The following is a 13,945-nucleotide window of genomic DNA, read 5'->3' as shown; positions in this document are numbered from 1 at the left end:
AATGTTACTTTTGTCTCTTAATATTTGGCCTTAGTCTCTTAACATTACAGCAGTTTTTTTTTTCATTTCTGCTGTTTATTTTTATTTTTCCAACAATTTCAACTTCTTTCGAAATGTTCTTCTTGTAATTAGTCCCATAATATTTTGACTTTATTCTTCTGACATTATAACTTTTTCTGGAATCTAATTTTCCATAAATTACAACTTTCTTTGTTGTTTTGTTTTTTCTGATAATATCACAACTTTAAAAAAAGAAATCTTTTTTCTTTAATATTTCAACTTTATGCCACTATAATATTATTTTTCCTCATAATACTACAAGTTTATTGTCATAACATCACGACTTTTTCCTCATTAGATTACAACTTTTCTTAATATTTTCATTTTATTCTTGTAGAATTACTGCTGACCCCAAGAGCAGAAGGACGACTTATCCAAGACCCCAGAACAACATCCAAAGACACTGGGCAAAAACGGCCTGCATGGCAGAGTTTCCAGACAAACACCACTGCTGAACAAAAAGAACATTAAGGCTCGTCTCAATTTTGCCAGAAAACATCTTGATGATCCCCAACACCTTTGGGAAAATACTCTGTGGTCTGATGTGACAAAAGCTGAACTTTTTGGAAGGTGTGTGTCCCATTACATCTGGCGTAAAAGTGTAAAAGAAAGAAAAAGACCATCATACCAACAGTAAAATATGGTGGTGGTAGCGTGATGGTCTGGGCTGTATTGCTGCTTCAGGACCTGGAAAACTTGCTGTGATAAATGGAACCATGAATTCTGCTGTCTACCAAAAAATCCTGAAGGAGAATGTCAGGCCATCTGTTGGTGACCTCAAGCTGAAACCAACTTGTGTTCTGCAGCAGGACAATGATCCAAAACACACCAGCAAGTCCACCTCTGAATGGCTGAAGAAAAACCAAATGAAGACTTTGGAGTGGCCTAGTCAAAGAGATGCTGTGGCATGACCTTAAAAAGGTGTTCATGCTGGAAAAGCCTCCAATGTGGCTGAATGACAACAATTCTGCAAAGATGAGTGGGCCAAAATTCCTCCACAGCGCTGTAAGAGACTCATTGCAAGTTATCACAAACGCTTGATTGCAGTTGTTGCTGCTAAGAGTGGCCCAACCACTTATTAGGTTTAGGGGGCAATCACTTTTTCACACAGGGCCATGTAGGTTTGGATTTTTTTCTCCCTTAATAATAAAATGTTTCATTTAAAAACTGTATTCTGTGTTCAGCTGTGTTGTCATTGACTAATATTTACATTTATTTGATGATCTGAAAAATTTATGTATGACAACCATGCAAAAAATAAGGAATCAGGGAGGGGGTAAACACTTTTTCACACCACTGTATGCAAACATGGCTTTGTAATTAGCACCTTAAGCTGACAGATAACTGTAAGCAGATTTCAAAAGCATGAAGAAAGTGGCCTAAACTACATACTCACCTTTTGTAAAAAAAATTAATGAAAATAACATTTCCAAAAAACGTTTGTCAATGCAGTACTGTACAAGATTGTCAAGGCAGAGGTCAGTTCATTTGCATATAGTCTTCGTCGATTCAATTTTAGCTACATTGCGTGCTGACTACACTGGTTATGTTTGCCATGCGTACATGTTTTGTGGGAGTTTGGTCAAAGTACATGTTTTGGAAGCAGCAAAATGCGTGTGCACACGCATTATACTTCGGAAATAACAGCAGCTGAAATGCAAGTTCCACCGTTTTGTATTCTTTCTTTCATCTTCTTTGGCACAAACTTACCAAATGCATGTGACAAAATGGCGAGGCGCAAACAAAATGACATCAGATCATGTTTTATACACAATAGACACAAAAAAAGTATTCAACACGTTTCCCCTGTTTATTCAATGTGTTTGCAGTATATTTGTATATGGTTATAGCTGCAGGTCACTGTAGTCTCGCATCATGAAGTGACGGAACCCTCTTTGGTACCCCTTTCAGAAGCATGACACATAGACACACTCCATAACCTTTCTGACCAAGCAATTATCTGCTTACTGTGGTCGTATAAGAAGCCTGTAATGGTGACGATGACGTCTGCAAGGGAATTCCAGGGTGTGAAGCCTTCTTCTGTTGTGTTGTCCATCCATCCATCCATCCATCTTCTACAGTTTATCCGTGGTCGGGTAGTGGGGGAAGCAGCCTAAGCGGGGAAGCCCAGACTTCCCTCTCCCCAGCCATATGTCCAGCTCCTCCCAGCGGATCCCGAGGTGTTCCCAAGCCTGTTGAAAGACATAGTCTCTCCAACATGTCCTGGGTCTTCCCTGAGGCCTTCTACCGGTCGGACGTGCCCTGAACACTTCCCCAGGCAGACGTCCGGGAGACGTCTTGATCAGATGCCCAATTCACCTCATCATCACCTCTTCTCCTTGATGACAGTGCTTCTCACCTTGTCTCTAAGGGAGAGCCCAGCCATTCTGCGGAGAAAATATATTTCGGCCGCTTGTACCCGCAATCTTGTCAATTCGGTCACTACCCAAAGCTCATGACCATAGGTGAGGGTAGGAACGTAGATCGTCCGGTGTTGTGTTGGATTCAATTGTCCAGCAGGTGGATTAAATGCCAGATCTTCTGTCAGGTGAACAGTCCAGGGTGTAGAATGCCCTCACTGTATGTCAGCTGGGATCAACTCCAACTTCCCCATAACCCTGAACAGAAGAGTCTAGACAAGGAATGATGGAGAGGAAGTCTCAAGAGTGCTAGAAAAGGTATTAGTGCTTTCAAACCTCAACACAGTCAACTGTTTTTGTTTTTTATTGAGCAAGTGTGGTCAAAAACCAATTGTAAATATGATGGTGTGTCCGAGCATGAACTCCATTTAGATACAGGAAATGATGCGATGCGGTCATCACAGCATTTCTGAGTAGGCAGGAACCTGCCGTCTCACCTTTCTGCTAAATTTCACTTAAGCTTACACTTGGCTTATCCGTCGTCGCTTTATCCGTCTCTCTGCACTATTGCACAAACTTCCACATTCTCAGCCTTTTATGCACCGAATTCTCGTCTCTTTCCATTCCGTTCCTCCCTCTCTTTTCTACTCGTGCTTGATTCTCAACATGCAACAGGATCAATGAAACGCTCAAGGTCCATCTCAGCAGCAGCAGATGCTTGAAAATGTCGAAGACCACAGTAGGAGTTGATTGGATTCTTCATAAAGCAACACACCATCTCATGCAACAAAGACTCGGCTTAAGGATTTGGAACGTTTTGTTCAAAACATACTTTTTGGCGCTAGTGTGTGTTTAACATGCGAGCCACCAGATGGAGACATCAAGTGTTTGCCAGGTTCATATTCAACTGGAAGGCAGTGTGTGTGCATAAGGGGGTGTCTTGTCTAAAGAAGAGCACATTTGGAAGTTTTTTTCTCTGTGCTGCTGGTGATCTTCACTTCCCGACCAGTGGGACCCTTTTGAACACAGAAAAGACAAAAGGAAGAGCTTCATTTTGTTGCATTTTTAGCCAATGTTTGCACATGTAGACATTGTTTTACGATACACACTAGTGTAAGTAGGAACTTATACGTGAATGATGAACACCTACATCACTGACACTGTACACAGAACACATGAAGAACATATAAAATACAGTAATAATAACATGAAATACATATATATATATATATATACTGTATATATATATATATATATAATATAGAGAGCTTTCACCCCCGTGGTTGACTTGCACACCGGAAGGGGCGTTATAAGGGAGGAAGTCTCAATAATCTATAGTCACCTTTACTAGTTATCACTGTCCATTTCATAGCCATTCAAAGATAACATTTTCATCCTTCATGACGGTCACCCCTTGGTGGTTTGGACCGGGCATGCAGCCGATGTTGATCGACATTTCTCTACTTTCTGAGCATTTTACGATGTCTAAAGTCACTTCACTTTTTGCTTTCCTTTTCTTTGACGCACTTCGATCCGAAGACTCTGCCTCACGCTTTGGGAGACATCATGAAGTTAACTTCAAAGGACAAAAGTGACGTTGACCTTCCTCAGTGTAGCAACATGCAACTATGCATTCTTCCGCCGCGTCCACGTAAGTAGTTTCTGTTTTTGCTGTTTTTACTGTGCAGTAATCCCTCGTTTATCACGGTTAATTGGTTCCAGACCCGACCTGTTCCTGACCTGTGATAAGTGAATTTCCGTGGCAAGTAGCATTCGTACTTAGAAATGTAATATTTTGGTAGTTAAGCATGGAAAACCTGTTTACGACCTTCTAAATAAGTTTTCTTTAACGTTAGAGTCCTCTAGACATGAAATAACACCCCTATAGTCACTCCTGTTACCCAATATAGTAGAAATAATAAGAGAAACTAAGCCATTTAAGACATAAATAAGACTTGTGCTTGTGTGTGTTGCTATGAATGTGTTCCCTAGGGCAGCTGAGTGGCGGGCGGACAGGAAGCAATGTTCGAGGTTCAGAGTTTAGTTTTAGCTTGGCGTGGGTTATTGCAGCAACAGTAGCCCGTGTTTTTCTTAGGGATTATTGTGCCTGTTGCGAGATCATTCAAACAACAATAAAAAACTAATGAAAGACTGTGGCTCCGGCGATCAAGTGTGCCGCTTGTGTGTCTCATCGAACATTAAAGTCATAACATGAAACAGCATAACACGAGGACTGCCTGTATTGACAAAAGTGAAACATCTTTGAGAAGCTTAAAAGTGCTGTGACAACAACATACAACTTCTAAAGCAGGGGTGTCCAAAGTGTGGCCCGAAGGGGGCATTAGCGGCCCGTGGTTGTGTTTTTATTAGCCCACGTCACATTCTAATATTCTAATATAATTTAACAAGAAAAGAAACAAAAAACAGCAGCAAAAACGAAAAAAAATCAGCAGTAATTTCACAAGAATAAGGTCAAAATATTAAGAGAAAAATGTTGTAATCCAACAAGAAGACGTCGTAATTTTACGAGAATAACGTCGTAATATTATGGAGAAGTTGAAATACTGAAGAAAGACGTTTTTTTTTCTTTAAAGTTGTAATATTATGAGAAACAAACAAACCAGTAAATAAAGTTGTAATTTTTGGAAAATGAGGGTGCAGTTAAAGTTAGAATGTGACGAGAATAAAGTCCAAATATTATGGGAATAAAGTCATAATACGGTATTACGAGAAGAAAATTTACAAGAAGAAAGTTGAAATAGTTGGAAAAAAACCACCCAACAACAGAAATGGAAAAATAACAAATTTTATGAGAATGAAGTCAAAATATTAAGACAAAAAAGTTGTATTCTAACGAAAAAAAAGTTGCAATTTTACAAGAATAAACTTGTAATATTATGAGGATAAATAATGTTGTTTGAGTAGCATTACAGTTTAAATATTAAAGAAAAAAAAAGTTAAGTCCTAATATTATGAAAAATAAACAAAATAAAATAAAATTTTTGTACTGTTAGGTTGGGAAAAAGTTATAATAACATAGAGTAAAGTCAAAATATTCTGGAAATAAAGTCATAATATTGCGAGAAAAGAATTTACAAAGATTTTTCAAGAAGAAAGTTGAACTATTTGAAAAAATGAAAAAAAGACAGCAAAAATGAGAATCAGCATCACAAAGCTGAGATGCAGCTTTTTATGAAATAAATATGTGAAAAAAACTTGTTAGCACATTCTTTACAAAATATCAAAGTGGCCCTTGCATCTTTTCGTTTTTCCGTATGTGGTGCTCGGTGGAAAAGTCTGGACACCCCATGTCTAAAGCAGACCTGAGCAAATTACAGCAAATCTCAATAAAACACTATTTTAAAGTGTTTAGTCAAATCTGCACCAAATTTGGTACACGCCTTAATGGGACTGACAAGCAAATGTGTGTAGAATTTGAGCAAGATTGGTAAAAAAACATGACCGCCATCAAGCAAAATGTCTTTGGGACTTTGCAACTAACTGCCCATAAGTCATAACTCATAAGTCAAATGATTATAAAACTTTGAGGATATCTGTAAAAGAGCCCTGCTTTTCGTGGGGGTTTTGTTTCAAATTTCAAGCATTCAACTTCAGAGGTTCCACTGCCACAGCCATGACTTACCGTTTTTTTGCTGGATTTCTGAAGTATGTCCCGTGCCAATGCCAAAAAGGACTACAAAATATTGCACAAGGGTGAATGTTAGTCAAAAGGAAGTCAATAATGGATCCAATTTTGCCGCATTACGGACTACCTACCTCCTCAACGTTGATACTGGACTTGGCACTGGTTTCAAAGAACCTGATGCCATGATCCTTTGCCAGCTGTAGACAACACACACAGGGCATGATTACACTGCACCAGGATGTAGATGATAATCACTTCCTGTTCTCCTTATCTCCAGTAAACAGAAAGCTGAGTCACCATGCTTTCTTATACAAATAATCCCTCCCTATAATTATCATGCAGTGTAATAATGCCCATTTATTCCCACCACGGCAGTTTCTGCCAGGGTCACCTCACCTTTCCCCCTGTCTCCTTGGTAACTTTCCGCTTTGCCTCAATGTCGCACTTATTGCCCAACAACATTCGACTCACTCCGGCTGATGCGTTCTGGGGAAAAAGAAGGGGGTGAACGTGATCGATTAGGTCGGACTGAGCTGTATTCTGATGTCTGCAAGCAAACAAGATGATGGATGTTTGAGGCACAATCACAGCTGCTCTTCTAAAGCAGGGGTGTCCAAACTTTTCCAGGGCCCCATAATGAAACATGAAAGGATGCAACTTTGCCACTTTGATATTTTGTAAAGCATATGCCAAGATGTTATATATTATATATTTCAAGAAAAAAACTGCATCTCTGCTTTGTGATATGGGTGAAAAAGTTTATCATTAGTATCAACTTTGCTCTTCTTTTCCCATTTTTGATGTTTTTTTGTTGTTTTTTTTCAAAATTTTCAAATGTTCTTCTTAAATAATCTTCATAAATGTTGTTTTTGTAATATTATGACTTTCTTCCCATAATATTTAGGGTTTATTCATTCTAATATTATAACTTTTTCTCCAACTTAATTTTCCAAAAATTACAAATATTTGTCATATTACAACTTTTAAAAAATGATGTATTTTTTCTTTAAAATTCCAACTCTACGCTACTACAATGACATAATTTTTCCTCGTATTACGAGTTTATTCTTGTAAATTTGGGAGTTTTTTCTCGTTAGAATACGACTTTTTTTCCTTTATATTTTGACTTTATTCTTGTAAAATTACAGCTTGTTTTTCCCATTTTTGCAGTTGTTTTTTTAAATTGCCCAACTACTTCAACTTTTTCCAGTATATTTTCTTCTCGTAATTTTCACTTTACTTCCATAGTATTTTGACTTTATTAATTCTAATATTATAACTTTTTCTCCAACCTAAATTTCCAAAAAATACAAATATTTGTCATAATATTACAACTTTTTAAAAATGATGTATTTTTTCTTTAATATTCCAACTCTTCGCCACTACAATGACATAATTTTTCCTCATATTACGAGTTCATTCTTGTAAAATTGGGACTTTTTTTCTCGTTAGAATACAACTTTTTTCCTTTATACTTTGACTTTCTCGTAAAAAGACATCTTTTTTTCCCCATTTTTGCAGTTATTTTCTTTAATTGCCCAACTATTTCACCTTTTTTCTAGTATATTTTGTTCTTATAATTTTTCACTTTATTCCCATAATATTTTGACTTTATTCTCGTAACATTATAACTTTTTCTGCAACCTATTTTTACAAAAATGACAACTTTGTTAATTATTTTTCTTGTTTCTGACAATACTATGAATCCTTTTCTTTAATACTTCAACTCTACTACAATAACATTACATCCCCTCAAAAATTGTGACTTTTTTTCTCCTTAGAACACAACTTTTTTCTCATAAAATTACAGCATAATTTCCCATTTTTGCAGTTGCTTTTTTAAAATTGTCCAACTATTGCAACTTTCTTCTCATAAATTTTCATCTCGTAATTATGACTTTATTCCCATAATATTTAGACTTTATTCTCGTGACATTGCAACTTTTTCTGCAAGCTAATTTTCCAAATATTACAACTTTATCCATTGTTTTCTTTGTTTTCCATAATATTTTTTTTATAACCACATCTTTTTTTATATTTAAACATTATGCTACTAATAATATCACAACGTTATTCTCGTAAAATCACAACCTTTTGTCACTAGAATACAATTTTTTATATGAGGAAAATTACTGCTGATTTTTTTCATTTTTGCTGTGTTTTTTTTTGTTTTCTTTCTAAAATATACTGTTCAAAAAAATAAAGGGAACACTAAAATATCACATCCTAGATCTAAATTAATGAAATATTCGTATTAAATATTTTGGTCTATACATAGTTTAATGTGCTGACAACAAATTCACACAAAAATTATCAACTGAAATCAAATTCATTAACCCATGCAGGTCTGGATTGGAGTCACACTCAAAATGAAAGTGGAAAAAGACCGCGTGTTGTCTATTCCATTTGCACAACAGCATGTGAAATTGATTTTCAATCTGTGTTGCTTCCGAAGTAGACAGTTTGAATAACGGCGCAGCAGTTTTGACTGAGTGTGAATTGAGCGTTCCCTTTGTTTTTTTTCAGCAGTGTATATTTTTTGAATGTGCTGCAGGCCAATGTAATGTGGACATCACTGCCTTACACTGCCATCACATCCAAAAGGGGGACGCAAGAAGCAAAGCACATGACATACCCCTTCTCCATGTCTATTACTGATCATTCGTTCTTGATGTGTTTTTCGCAGTTTTGTACATTTTAGAGTAAACAACTTAAAATAATTCATCTTTTAGTCATTGAAAGTTTGCTCACTTCCTGTGTTTTGGTGTCCATTTTAATAGGGAGAGACAGAAATCAAGAATGTGAAGAAATAGATATAGAGTGGATCTGCATCCCTACGGCCACATTTACTGTAATTTCGTATTTTGTGCACCAATTTTCTCATTGAAAATGAATGGGCAATTTCTTTGGTGCCCCCTATACACATGCGCGCACATTTATGCACGTATATATACATGCCGACACACACACATACACACCTACGGAGATACAGTGCCTGTACATGAATACAGATACAGTACACTATAGATATGTACTGTATTATCACTGTGACTGTTGATAATATTTGGTTATTTCCATTGCGGTCTTTATGACCGTTATAGACATTTGCTGATGTGGTCCTGTTGTTTGTTTTTATGTTGCTTTGTTATTGTTGTTGCAATTGTTGTTGTTGTCTCTCTCTGTATTGTCTCCCCTCTTGTCAACACACTCCCCCCTCTGTCTTCTTTTCTCTTCTTCCCAGTCCCTCTCCTCCCAAGATTAAATAAGATGTGCTTCTTCCTACTCTTTTTCAAACATGTAACACCGTTAAGCATGTTTGATATAAACTATACCATATTTGGTGAAAGTCTTGCAGCTAAGTGTGTGGTTTTGCTTTCATTTCAGTCAAATAGTTTTTTTAAATGAAATGTGGTGAAATATATGACTCCACTGTGTTTCCCACAGGGCTGGTGGTGGGATACACAAGTTAGGATAGAGCTGTTGTACTGAATGTCATTAGATATCATATACCTAAAGTTTTATGAATGTACAAAAAGTGGTGTGAAAAAGTGTTTGCCCCCTTCCTGATTTCTTATTTTTGGCCTGTTTGTCACACTTAAATGTTTCAAATCATCAAACAAATTTAAATACAGTATTAGTCAATGACAACACAACTGAACACTTCGTATCATTAAGGGAGAAAAATCATCCAAAACCATGACCCTGTGTGAAAACGGGATTAAGTGAAATTAATTGAGATCTATCAGTCTGGAAAAGGTTATAAAGCCATTTCTAAAGCTTTGTGACTCCAGCGAACTACAGTGAGAGCCATTATCCACAAATGGTGAAAACATGGAACAGTGGTGAACCTTCCCAGGACTGGTCTCCAACCAAAATGACCCCAAGAACGCAGCAACGACTCATCCAAGAGGTCACAAAAGACCCCACAACAACATCGATAGAACTGCAGGCCTCACTTGCCTCAGTTAAGGTCAGCGTTCATGACTCCACCATAAGAAAGACACTGGGCCAAAACAGCCTGCATGGCAGAGTTCCAAGACCAAAACCACTGCTGAACAAAAAGAACATTAAGGCTAGTCACAATTTTGCCAGAAAACATCTTGATGATCCCCAAGACCTTTGGGAAAATACTCTGTGGTTTGACAAGACAAAAGTTGCACTTTTTGGAAGGTGTGTGTCCCATTACATCTGGCGTAAAAGTAATGCTACATTTCATAAAAAGAACATCATACCAACAGTAAAATATGGTGGTGGTAGTGTGATGGTCTGGGGCTGTTTTGCTGCTTCAGGACCTGGAAGACTTGCTGTGATAAATGGAACCATGAATTCTGCTGTCTACCAAAAAAATCCTGAAGGAGAATGTCCGGCCATCTGTTGGTGACCTCAAGCTGAAACCAACTTGGGTTCTGCAGCAGGACAATGATCCAAAACACACCAGCAAGTCCACCTCTGAATGACTGAAGAAAAACCAAATGAAGACTTTGGAGTGGCCTAGTCAAAGTCCTGACCTGAATCCTATTGAGATGCTGTGGCATGACCTTAAAAAGGCGCTTCATGCTGGAAAACCCTCCAGTGTGGCTGAATGACAACAATTCTGCAAAGATGAGTGGGCCAAAATTCCTCCACAGCGCTGCAAGAGACTCATTGCAAGTTATCTGTTGCTGCTAAGGGTGGCCCAACCACTTATTAGCTTTAGGGGGCAATCACTTTTTCACACAGGACCATGTAGGTTTGGATTTTTTTCTCTCTTTATAATAAAACATTTCATTTAAAAAACGCATTTTGTGTTCAGTTGTGTTGTTATTGAGTAATATTTACATTTGTTTGATGATCTGAAACATTTAAGTGTGATAAACATGCAAAAAAATAAGAAATCGGGAAGGGGCAAGACGAGAGTGTGTGATTATTGTGCTTGTTATCACTATTTGAAATGTTGACTGTGTAGAAAAAAGGCCTCACTTCTTTGATGCTCTTCATCCAGTTCTGGATGTTTTCATAGGACTTCTCGTCAGTGATGTCGTACACCAGGATGATGCCCTGGCAGAGCGAAAGAGGGAGAGATGGGTCAGTCAGAGGTCACCTTGTACCCAGCACAAAGACGTCACCGCCAGGATCACCATGGCTCCTCTGTAGTAGGCTGTGGTGATGGTCTTGAACCTCTCCTGGCCCGCCGTATCCCTATGCAAGGCAAAGTGGTCAAACCAATGTCTGAGGTGCATTATTTGAATGCTGCTTTAAACTGCTGGACACACACGAGGAGTCTGACTTGACAGCACATGCAGAGAAAATAATGTCATTAATATTAATATTCTAATTCATCCATGTCATTGTAGCCTTAGAAGACATTTTGCCTCTCATCCAAGCACTCTTCAGGTTAGTTTATGCTCAAGATAGTACTAGATAGGTCAGTTGTAGTCTGAGGGTATTGTCATGGACTATAGTAATCCCTCATTTACCGTGGTTAATTCGTTCCAGACCTGACCACGATGAGTGAATCTCCCCAAAGTTGAATTCCTTTTTATAAATGGAAGATTTTTGTAGTTAGAACATAGAAAACCTGTTTACAACCTTCCAGATATGGTTTTAAACATAATCGGAGACCTCTAGACATGAAATATCTCCCCTATAGTCGCCTTTACACGCCTACTACCCCATATGGTAGACATAATAACAGAAAACAAGTCAGGAAGTGACAAGTCGGGGGTTCAGAGTTGAGTTTTAGTTTGCCGTGGGGTACGGCGGCAACAGTAGCCCATGTTAGGGATCGTTGTGTCTGTTGCAACATCATTCAAACCTGCAAAAAAAGCCTGTTGTTCTGGTGATCAAGTCTGGTGTCACCGAACATTACAGTAACATTACTGGCGCCTAGTGACCAGTATGGAATACTACATATCATTCACATCGTCCTTGAATGCGTCTTCTGAATCAGCCATTTTTATACTTGAAAATACTTAATTTGCCACTTGACATGGAGGAGCAACAGCGAATCGGGAGGGGACGACGAGGTCAGCTAACTGAGGTCATGTGACATCTGCCGGGTGACATTTGTGATTCGTAGTGTGTATCGAAGGGTCCAATACAGATACATGCATTGTTGCACTCCTAGTGAATATCATGAATAACTGCACACTGGGTGTCCTTAAAGTCTCTTTACATTTGATCAATTTTATTACAATAGCGAGGTCTGGCACCCTTGGTAGTTGAGAAGTTGCAGCATTTCTCTCATGCATGTGTTTGGGGATTTTACGTGAGTTTTTTGGCATTTGCAGCAGTTTTCTTTTGCATCTGTTTTTTTTTTATCTTGCAGTGTTTATGCAAATGCAGCATTGATCCATTGCGTTTGTATGTTTTTGGTTTTGGATCGTTTAGTTGCTGCACGTGTGGGTGCGCGTCCCTGTCTGCCACCGTACATTCCATTGTGCATTTGATCATCACGTTGTAAGTGTACCGTGCATGTTATGGATGCACGTGCATGCTTGGAGAAGCACACGTCAGCATAATTGCAAGCAAAAATAATCACTTACCATACTTGCAGTTTTACTTTCTTGCCATCCACGTCAATTGTTTTTACTTTAAAGTCGATGCCTGGGGAATGATAGTGGAAACGTACAATGACTTAAATCCCTCACCGACACACACAACACACACACACACACACGCACACACACATAGTGCAGAGAAGCATATATAGGTCACAGTCAGCTGGGTGGAGACTGGTTGAAAATCACTGAGCGATGGTCAGAAAGATAGGAATGAGTGTGGGTGGAAGAAGAATGGGATGTGTGTGCGTGTGTATGGGTGTGTGTGTGTGTGTGTGTGCAGTCAGTACACAAAAACGAGAAAAAAGACAATAAGCCAGTTAAACGTGTCGACAATGTGAAGGCAAAATGTTAGTATGATGAGAAAAACATAAAGAGAACATTACCAATGGTTGAGATGTAGGTTGAGTTGAAATTGTCCTCAGCGAAGCGAATGATCAGACATGTTTTTCCGACGCCACTGTCCCCGATCAGCAACAACTTGAAGAGAAAATCATACTTTTTCGCCATGTTTCACAGATGATCCTTCGGCTATTGATGAGATCTTTAAAAGCTGGCACAATTCCTCTTGATTTTTTTGTGTGTCTTGTTCCCCTTCTTCTTCCTTGTCAAACTTGACACCGGTCCACTGAGATCCCCCTCAGCGACTCTCACTTTTCTGTCCTGTTCGGGTCCAATCAAGAAAGTTGAGCAGAATTTCACAGCCGCATTCATCACCAGATTAAAGCGGTCTTAGTTCCAAAAATAAGGATCTTTTGAATCCATTGGCAAACATGCCAAAGTGTCTACGTGTTTTTTTCTCAGCCCCCCCCCTTAAAAAAACTTGTGTCGCAGTCGGCTCCAGATTTTACGAAGTGGGAGTAACTTGGGGGTTGCAGTACTGATATTAACCTCTAGATGTCACTATTTGACCACCATCATCTTCCGTTATACCGCTTGTCCTCATACTGTCGAGACCGTGCAGACGCAAACACAACTGTAAACAGGACATATTAGGAAATAAAGATAAACACACTTGCGAGGGATAAAACTTTGAGTAACAGAAAAAAATGATTAAAAAGAAAAGAAAGCGTCATCATCGCATGTCTGATGGAAATTGCTTTTACAATGTTCTTTACAATGTCGGAGGTTTTCATGGCCTTCCCATCTTTCCTTATCCTCTTAAAGTGAGTTATACAACATTTTTAGTTCCGAGTAAACCAAGTGAATAGAATAATCTGACATCACTCTGGATTTGCGAAAATAAAATCTGCCTCGAAGACATAAATGTTTGACAGCTCCGTGTGACAGTTACTTTGTATAAACAAGTACGTTCATTATTTTCTATCAGTTAGTGTGTT

At 38.4% G+C, this 13,945-nt stretch overlaps 1 protein-coding gene across 1 annotated transcript; it reads right to left on the bottom strand.

Annotated features, from left to right (window-relative positions):
- Positions 1–2,768: 2,768 nt before the first annotated feature.
- rab13 (RAB13, member RAS oncogene family) lies at positions 2,769–13,472 on the bottom strand. Its single transcript, XM_054782141.1, has 8 exons — positions 12,992–13,472; positions 12,591–12,651; positions 11,184–11,244; positions 11,026–11,103; positions 6,463–6,552; positions 6,198–6,263; positions 6,064–6,114; positions 2,769–3,436 (listed from the first exon to the last, which is right to left on the bottom strand). The coding sequence occupies exons 1-8, from the start codon at positions 13,113–13,115 to the stop codon at positions 3,365–3,367; spliced, it is 603 nt and encodes a 200-aa protein (XP_054638116.1). The 5' UTR covers positions 13,116–13,472; the 3' UTR covers positions 2,769–3,364.
- Between the last annotated feature and the right edge of the window lie 473 nt (positions 13,473–13,945).

The sequence above is a fragment of the Dunckerocampus dactyliophorus genome, chromosome 7, assembly GCF_027744805.1.
Source record: "Dunckerocampus dactyliophorus isolate RoL2022-P2 chromosome 7, RoL_Ddac_1.1, whole genome shotgun sequence".
Taxonomy (NCBI): domain Eukaryota; kingdom Metazoa; phylum Chordata; class Actinopteri; order Syngnathiformes; family Syngnathidae; genus Dunckerocampus; species Dunckerocampus dactyliophorus.
The sequence above is the reverse complement of the archived record's forward strand: the minus strand, read 5'-3'. Positions and strand labels throughout refer to the sequence as shown.